Source organism: Saccostrea cucullata, unplaced genomic scaffold (genome assembly GCF_032062105.1).
Source record: "Saccostrea cucullata isolate Sc308-1 unplaced genomic scaffold, CSIRO_AGI_Scuc_v1 ctg769, whole genome shotgun sequence".
NCBI lineage: Eukaryota > Metazoa > Mollusca > Bivalvia > Ostreida > Ostreidae > Saccostrea > Saccostrea cuccullata.
In genome coordinates, this window is record NW_026935864.1 from 7,761 (window position 1) to 16,336 (window position 8,576).

General features: G+C 32.6%; 1 protein-coding gene across 1 annotated transcript; it reads right to left on the minus strand.

Annotated features, from left to right (window-relative positions):
* Positions 1-303: 303 nt before the first annotated feature.
* Positions 304-1,551, minus strand: LOC134244085 (uncharacterized; the record flags this gene model as incomplete). Its single annotated transcript, XM_062726358.1, has 3 exons — positions 1,076-1,551; positions 870-954; positions 304-543 (listed from the first exon to the last, which is right to left on the minus strand). Coding segments are annotated over exons 1-3 (787 nt in total), but the record flags the coding sequence as incomplete, so codon positions are not given.
* Positions 1,552-8,576: the final 7,025 nt, after the last annotated feature.

Below are 8,576 nucleotides of genomic sequence, written 5' to 3' on the forward strand. Positions count from 1 at the left end.
GCTTGAAAGATCATAAATACATGTATTCATGTATAATTATATCAATAATATTCTAATATAAATATATGTACAAAACAACCCTCTATATAACATGTCATACGTGGGCGTCACTATTTCACAAACACACGTATTCCTTCAACTAAAGTAGAATAGTATAAATAGTGTCCAGCTAAATTTCAACTAATCCCACATAATTCAAATTTTCATATTTATATAGATGGGTTCTGTTCAAAACTTCTACATAAACAATGCTTCCTTCTGATAATCTAAAAGTTTCTCCTAGTTCAATTGGTTGAATCAAACGCTCTTCTATTTCCGGGGAGCATGACCAGTCTTTTTCCAATAACGTTCTTCGTCCTAAATATGGATCCTCGCAGGTAACCCGGACAAAGTTTTTGGTGCGTTTGGTACAAACATTCCTACCAGCCTTTATGGTCAAATCGACGATTATCCTGAACCAACCTGGATTTTTTATCATAATTTGTGTTTTAAATTTTCCAGATGAATCATTTTCTTCAATTAATGGTAGTGTTCCAAAGTCATCTGAAATTTAAAAGAAATTTATCCTATAAGTAAGTTCCCCAAGAAATACAAATAATTTAGGCCAACTTTAAAATAGTTTTGCTTGCCCTCTCCTGACCCATAAGGAAAAACTGGTCTGTAGATTAGGCGATTCTCATAAAGATTTCCATCATCAACTCTTATCTCCAAAATATGTTTTCCATTCAGCAAAAAATATTTCCTAGAATTTGACAAAAGTTTTTAATAGGGTCATTTTAACCAGATGGTCGGAAGAAGGCAAACAAACAATTTTTTTAAAGGCTGCCTAAGATACTTTGCATTGTAATTATAAATCTTTATGTACATACGTTTCTCTCCAGGTAAACTCAGATCGACGTAATACGAATTCAGGGAACGTTTCTCTTTCTTTGATAACTTTTGAACTGTTAATATCTAAAATAAATAAAACAGAAAGTTTTTAAGTATATAATTGAGACAATCTCGGCATAACGGGAAAAAAGCAGTCCGACAAATGAGAAAGAATAAACCTGGTATTGAATTATAAAAAACTCACCTCCTTAGCAAGCAATTCCAACGAGAGTTCAATATTCCTACAAAAGAACTCATTCTTTCCAGCTAGAACTCTTATCAGCTCTCTCTGACATGAAATGCATTTCCTAGTCATACAAATGACTGAAGATGAATTGGTCCGCAGAAACTTGTGGGATAAAATTTGGGGTTGTCCCTTTTCAAACACAGGCTTTGTCCAGACTTCTGTTTGTTGAGTTTTGTAAAATGTTAAGAGGGTCCACGTGATGAGAGCAACGAAAATGAAATGAAACACAATGGAGACCAGTAAACACATTTTTAACCAAACTCCTCTAAATTTTTTTCTACCAGATACGCTTGGTACGACAATTGTTTCATGATAGTTTTGCATTTCATTTAACGCACTTACAGGGTAGACGGAAACTGGATTGTGCACCTGCATGTTAGTGGGATAGCTATATGGGGTAGAAAAGTAGCTCGATGTCATGCTGAAATATTAACCTTCTTTACTTTCCTAAACAAAATTCACATAGAAAAGTTTTCTATGGAAATATTTATATACCAGCATGTTCGTATGTTGTGGGGTTTCCTATTGTTTTAAATTTAGATTTAGGTTTTCACTGTTAACAAAATATCCAATGACGTGAATATTTTTAGGCATAATAATTCTAATGATATGATTAACATGAAATGCATTATAAAGATATGAAGAGAAAAAACGGAAATATTTTTTTCTATGAATTCATAGAGCGTTTCCTCCTTGTAAAAAAATATTGTTATATTAATTTCTTACTTTAGTAGCAATGTTGAGAATTAACTAATTATCACTAATTATTTATTACTTTTTATTCTCCAATAACTATGCAATTATATTATTTGAGAGAGAGTGAGAGAGAGAGAGAGAGAGAGAGAGAGAGTTGGTTTATGCAAAATACATGCAGATATAATTCTAAAAAGAAACTTGTGTCTATTAGTATTTTCTCTTTACTTCATTTAAAGTTTCAATGGTTTATTTTTGACAATTTTCCATGAAAAAAAAACTGATTAAAAGTTATTAATGTCGTTGTTTCGTCCCCCGCTTTCCTGAAAGCGAAGGGACATTAAATATCCTCCGTCTGTCAGTCTGTCCGTCTGTCACAAAGACTTTAACCTTTGTCATACATGTAGCTTTTGAATGAGAAGATATAAGGGCTTTCATATTACACTATTACACATGTGGATTACCTGTGACAAGATACTTTCAAATATACTTTGATTTTTTACTCCTTGACCTTGACGTTTCACCCACTTTTCAAAAACTTTAACATTTACAGTAACATTATATTTGCCATAACCTTTGAAAGAGAAAACTTCAGGTTTTCATACTAAATATGTTCATAACCTGTGACAAGACCTTTAGAAATACACAGCTATGAATTTGTCCCCGTGGCCTTGACCTTGAAGTTTGACTTTTCAAAAATGTTATCAATCTTTATTTCTTTTGATAGAGAAGATATGGGGCTTTCTTATTACACATGTGCATTGCCAGTAACAAGATGTTTCCGAGCATGCTTTACTTTTTTTCTCCTTCACCTTGATGTTTGACTTAATTTTCAAAAAAAAAAAAAACTTTGGTAATTCTTTTGCATAGCATATGATAGGGCCTTCATATTTGACACAATATATCATACATATAATTATTTACATTACACATGTTTTGTGCATTTAAAGTGAATGGAAATCTATTGCATTTAAAACACCATAATACGGAGAGGCCTAGGTTTCAAAAGGTTAAAGCACGCGCTTTAGTTTGACTTCACAGTCGTTGAACGCCAATGAAATACAACGTCATAAGCGAAAATCAAAATTCACGCTCGCGTTGATCAGAAGCTGTTACTTGGCTCTTCCATTCACTGTACAGCTTCCATGATGCCTAATACATAGGTTTTTAAATATAATTCACATTTGCAGTCAAGATAGAGAGCGGAAAATGTGAATATAAGTAACGAATTCTTAATTTTTGAAAGATAATCTCATTACTGCAATGATATGTGCAAACATATTTTCAAAAATAAGAGTTCATTGCATAATTAATGTCATCCCATCAACTAAGACCAAGTTTTATTTTTCTGTAAAGTTATTCTAAACATCTGGCTTAAGGATAATGTAAGTTATAATTAGTACGTACGGCCTCCTTTAAAATGACGTTTTCTTGTTCTCTCCCAACTAGAGCTAAAAATATTGGGTCGGTATGTAAGTGGGGAAACCTTTTTCCCAGAAAGTTTCAATATATTTGTTGACGGGATAAGAGGGGAAAAAATTTAAAAAAAGTCTGTGAGCCAATGCTCACAAGTAATACCCCCGCTCTGATGTGAACATACAGGATCATGTAAATATACAAGTTTAGTTACGGGCAGATAATACATGATAAAGAGGGCGTTGACATAAGATTCATATAAAAATAAATAGAACCATATGGCATGCCTCAACTAAGAATATGCTAGCATTTCAAGCATCTGCGATGAGTAGTTGTTGAGAAATCTGCGACGAAAATTTGTTATGTTCGAAACGGACAGCGCGGATAACAGGAAGTTGACATCCTATTCAACCAGAAATGAACGCCACTATATGGCATGCCTCAGAGAAAACTGTTAAAATTTCAAGCATATGCGATGAGTAGTTGCTTAGAAAACTGCTAGTGAAATTTGTTACGGACATACACACGGGCACACACACACAAATCCATGGAATACTGTAAACCAAATTTTATTCGCGTGCGAGAAATTTTGGCGAAGTTTGCGAGAGCCTCGTAATTGCAAATATTTCTCGCCGCGAAACTGTCCTGAAAGTCTCTGTGTCTATCAACAACAGATTTTAAAAAAAAAGCTTAATCGCGAAAAATAATTTTCGGGAAGTAGTTTACCCCTGGTAAATTGCGAAATTAAGCCGTCGCGAATAAAAGTTGGTTAATAAATACGGTATTTTTTATTAACGGGATGAAGGTTAAAAGCACAGAAAGGATGTTTATGTAGTTGAAATTTTCAGTGAATGTCTATTTATCATATATAAGGGCATCATAATTTTTTGGATGAAATATAAACAAAAATAAAGATTGTATTATGCTTGAATGTGCACAGGTACGGTCCTACGGCGCACGGTCAGAAAGCGAAGGTTTTATTAGAGAGTATATAACGCAAGATTGATTGTATAATGTTTAAGGTCCCTCTCGAGGATTTTTCACTCATGTGGAGACACCACCACTTGCCGGTGGAGAGCTGTTAGTTTTGTCCAATACTCGGCACTCAAGACCAATGAGCAGGGAGGGATCTTTATTGTGCCAGTGCCTTCTGCGACATGGGATCACGGTTTAAACGGTCTCATCTGAAGGACCGGTTTCCACGACCCACAGTGGACGTATGGATCAAACTTCTTACTCCGCGACTGTTGAGCAGACGCTCTAAGAACTGCGCCTCGTGGACGACATATTACGAAAGAAAACATGCATACCGGTATCTTTAAAATTCAAAAGGTTAAATAAAGTTTATGGAAATTAAGTCTTCATATTTTTGCGATCAAAATTCACGTGTTCATGTTTGACATTGCGATGCATCTGTTCTTCTGATATAATGTTGCCTAAGAGCGCAGGCATAGGTCAATGTTTACCCACACACAATTAATGTTTATAGAATCTTCAATGGTTTTGAACTAAATATTTCAAAATTTGAAAAAGTACACAATTAAAACTGCTTTTGTTTTCTCCATTTTAAAAGTTGATTCACTTGAATTCAGGAAATATATATACTTTGGCCATGCGTTAAACACTTAAAAGCAATATTTATACACAAAGTTCTATTCATAACACTGATTTTATTTTGGTTTAACCAGGAGCAGGTCGTGTTTACGCCACAAGTCTATTTTGAGATTCATTATATGTGGGCTTATGATTGAAAACCTGAATTGTATGAAACAACGAATTATAAAAATGTGCTAGGTGCATATTGATCTCCTGTACTAATCGATTAAATGGAATTAAAAAAATACAAGCTATCGTTTATAATTTCTAATAATTAATCATTTAAGCGTTTCCCAAGGCATTGGGGTGGGGGTGCCTTTGCAATGAAATAACTCCCTATGGCCCCGTCGTCCTTTTTAAAACGCAACCCCCACCCCACCTTCCCCTCATCCCAGTCTAGAGAATACCGGTATGTTCTTTTTTCTTGAAGCGGAGAACACAGTGCTGGCTTATTGGACTTTGAATTCAAAGTGTTATGTATGTCATGATTTATTACAAACGTCTTTTTATACAAATTATTATAACGTAATTACAATGGTTTTTGTTTAAAAAAAAAATATATAAAATTAAAAATCATTATTTTGGTCATAATCTATAAATGATTCAACCAAAAAAAAAATTAATAAATAAATAAAAAAAAAAGGAAAAATGGATTTTAAAAAAAGTTATTATGAAAGTAATGTCTATTTTATACAATTAGAAATGCAAAGGAAATAAGCGAAATTTTGATATTTTTAAATAAAAAATTACGAGTAATGTCCGTAGACAACATTGATGATATTACTGACAAACATTGATAAAATATATGAAACTATTATTTTCATTAAATTCATGTTTCATTTTATTAACATGCAAGTTTTCAACAAAAACAAAGCACAAATAGTTTAAATTTTTATTAGATTGAAAAAAGATATACACTAATACCCGGAGAACTAAAAATGAAAATTATTGACGTTAACCGACGTCAAAAGCATGTAACTTTTCTCAACATAGTCCCTGTTTAACTCAATACATTTCTTATGTCGCTTTAACCACTGATAAATATGTGCACAAAATGTTCAGGTTTCACACGTAAAATAATGTTTAACAATGCCTGTCTCATATTCTGTATCATCCAACCTCTGGATTTTATTTGCGGAAACACGGTAAAGTCACGTTATGAAAGTCATTTCTACCACACTGCAATCTCGAAATGATGGTTTTCCTTCACGCATGTAATCCTATAAACTGTTCCTTCCGACCGAAAATATTTATGCCACTTAAATACTAATGTACATGTTTGTACGACTTCCTTTACTATGTTTTCCCGATTGTTTACAAAGTGTATTGGTCTAGAGCTGTAGTTGTTTATCCGATGTCTATGCAGAATATTATCACTGCTCACTGCTCCAAATATTCCAAAAACGTCCCTTTTTGGAACAATTCGGATCCGTCTTAATAAGTTCTAACTTTGATTGCTCAGCCATTTTACAACTTTGAACGTTCAAATTTTGCATGTTTGACGTGATAGCTTCTGTCAACCTCATAACATAAAAGTCATTCAGATTTCCGCAGAATTTTATAAAATACAAATGAAATTTATAAAGTGATACATAATTTTTTGATTAAACTTTTGCGGTGCTCTGGGTCCCCATTCCAAGTCTAATTATGAAGCCATGATTGAAAATAAACATTTGAAATTAAATAAGATTTTACATTTTTCAATTTACATTTAGTAAAGGATTAGTAGTATGCTAAATATATATTATTATAACAGTAACTTGATCCGAAGGGTCGTACATGTATTACGTCTCGTTGACAGGCGCGGATCATCAGATCTAACGAGACGCGAAGCGTCGAGTTTGATCGGATGATCCACGCCTGTCAACAAGACGTGATACGGCTCTTCGGATCAAGTTACTGTTATAATGATAAATTTATTGTATACCCCCTTATAACTATCTAAATATAGCAAAATAAAACTTAAGTGATCATGTGTTTAAATATTTATCCATAAAACAAAGCATAATAACAATGGACTTTTTGACACGCAAGAAAAATAACGTCATCTTTCTGCGTACTACGTCCTCAGTTTCAGAGAGTGGTGATATGGATTCAGAAAACCACAGTGCGGTGATCTGGAAAGTCGGATCACGACGTCACGTGATTGCCTAAAATCAACAGTAAAATTGAGTGATATGCATTAGGTTGTATAATAATAATACATATCAATGACGCAACTTTTATTTAATTCTAAGCTTGTCCACGAACTTTACGGACAACCCTCGAAAGATGTAACTTAAGAATTTCAGTTCTTTGAAATATGAAATAAGATGTAAATCTGGATCTTCAGAAGTACCCCAGACAGATTTTGAAACAAACACGTATGGTCAAGTGATCAAATTATCTTTATAAGCCGAATGTTTTTACTTGCTTAAATATATATTAGGGATTTCCGAAATATTAGGTTATTAGAATATTAGGAGAAATTTAAATAGGGATTTCCGAGCATTATTTACTTCAATTAACGACAGCTTTCCAAAACCATGTAAAATAATCTATGGTATTCTTCACTTTGAATTCCAACACAAAAATATAAAAATTTTGCGATTGTTTACTTTTATAGACATACATGTACTTTTGTCTGCAGATAAACTTACATTGCTATCATTAAATACAAATTCAATTTTCTTTCTTTGAGAACTTTTGAACTGTTAGCATCAACATTGAGAAAACATTTGCATGTTCATATAATAAGACAAACAAATCATACTAATAAAAGTTTTAAAGGCACCCCCCAAACAAAAATTAGTAAATAATGCAATTTTTTTTAATTTTGTGCATAAATAAATATTATAGAACGCTCAATGCCCCTTGTGAAGAACCCACTCTTTCAAACAAAAAGTAGTTTAGCCTGTCCGTGACAGAAATCGCATTTACTTGCATGGCAGATTAATTTTTTAAGTTTTGCAGAGAAAAAAGGCAGTCTCAATTTTGAAACGAAGTCTTAGTTCTGACGATAGTTTTTGCAGCATGTGTAAAGACTGTCCAAGTCTTGACAGCAACAAAAAAAAAATAAATAAAAACAAAACAAAAAGGGGGATCATTAATTGCAATGTTAACTTATCTCTTTTTTCACTTGCCTATGGAAGATAGTACGCTCTGTAAGACGACTGTGTAGTTTTATGCTTAATTTAAAAGTGACTTAAGGGTAGATGAAAATTGGGAAGTGTACTTGAGTACTACATTAATTAGAGGAAAATCTGATGGGTAAAAAAGTCGCCAGAGATATTCAAAGGAAACTTCAGCTTTGTTACGCGTGTTAAAATAGTAAGAAAATGAAAAGTTATAATTAAAAAACTCTCAGATTTATACATCCTTGTCTCCATCTATATTAGAGTATTTTCTAGATTTATTTTAGGAAGTCATATATTCCCCCTAAATATAATGTCAAATGGGATAAAAATAGCATAATAACGTACATATTGGAATGCATTTCATTGATCTGATAATCATGACTAATTGTAATTATGAAGTGATGGTGAGAAAAAAATAGGGAAAATATTATTTCTATGAATTCATACAAGAGGATATGACCTTATATTCTTCCTTGTAAAAAAAATCGATATCGATAATCGATAAAAAATTTCAATAAAAAAAACCACCGATCTTTCAGAATTATAACTACTACTAGTCGACTATTCTTGAACTTTTAAAAATAGACCTTTTTACACTTTTTAATTTATTTATTAACTAAAGTTATTAAAGAAATCTA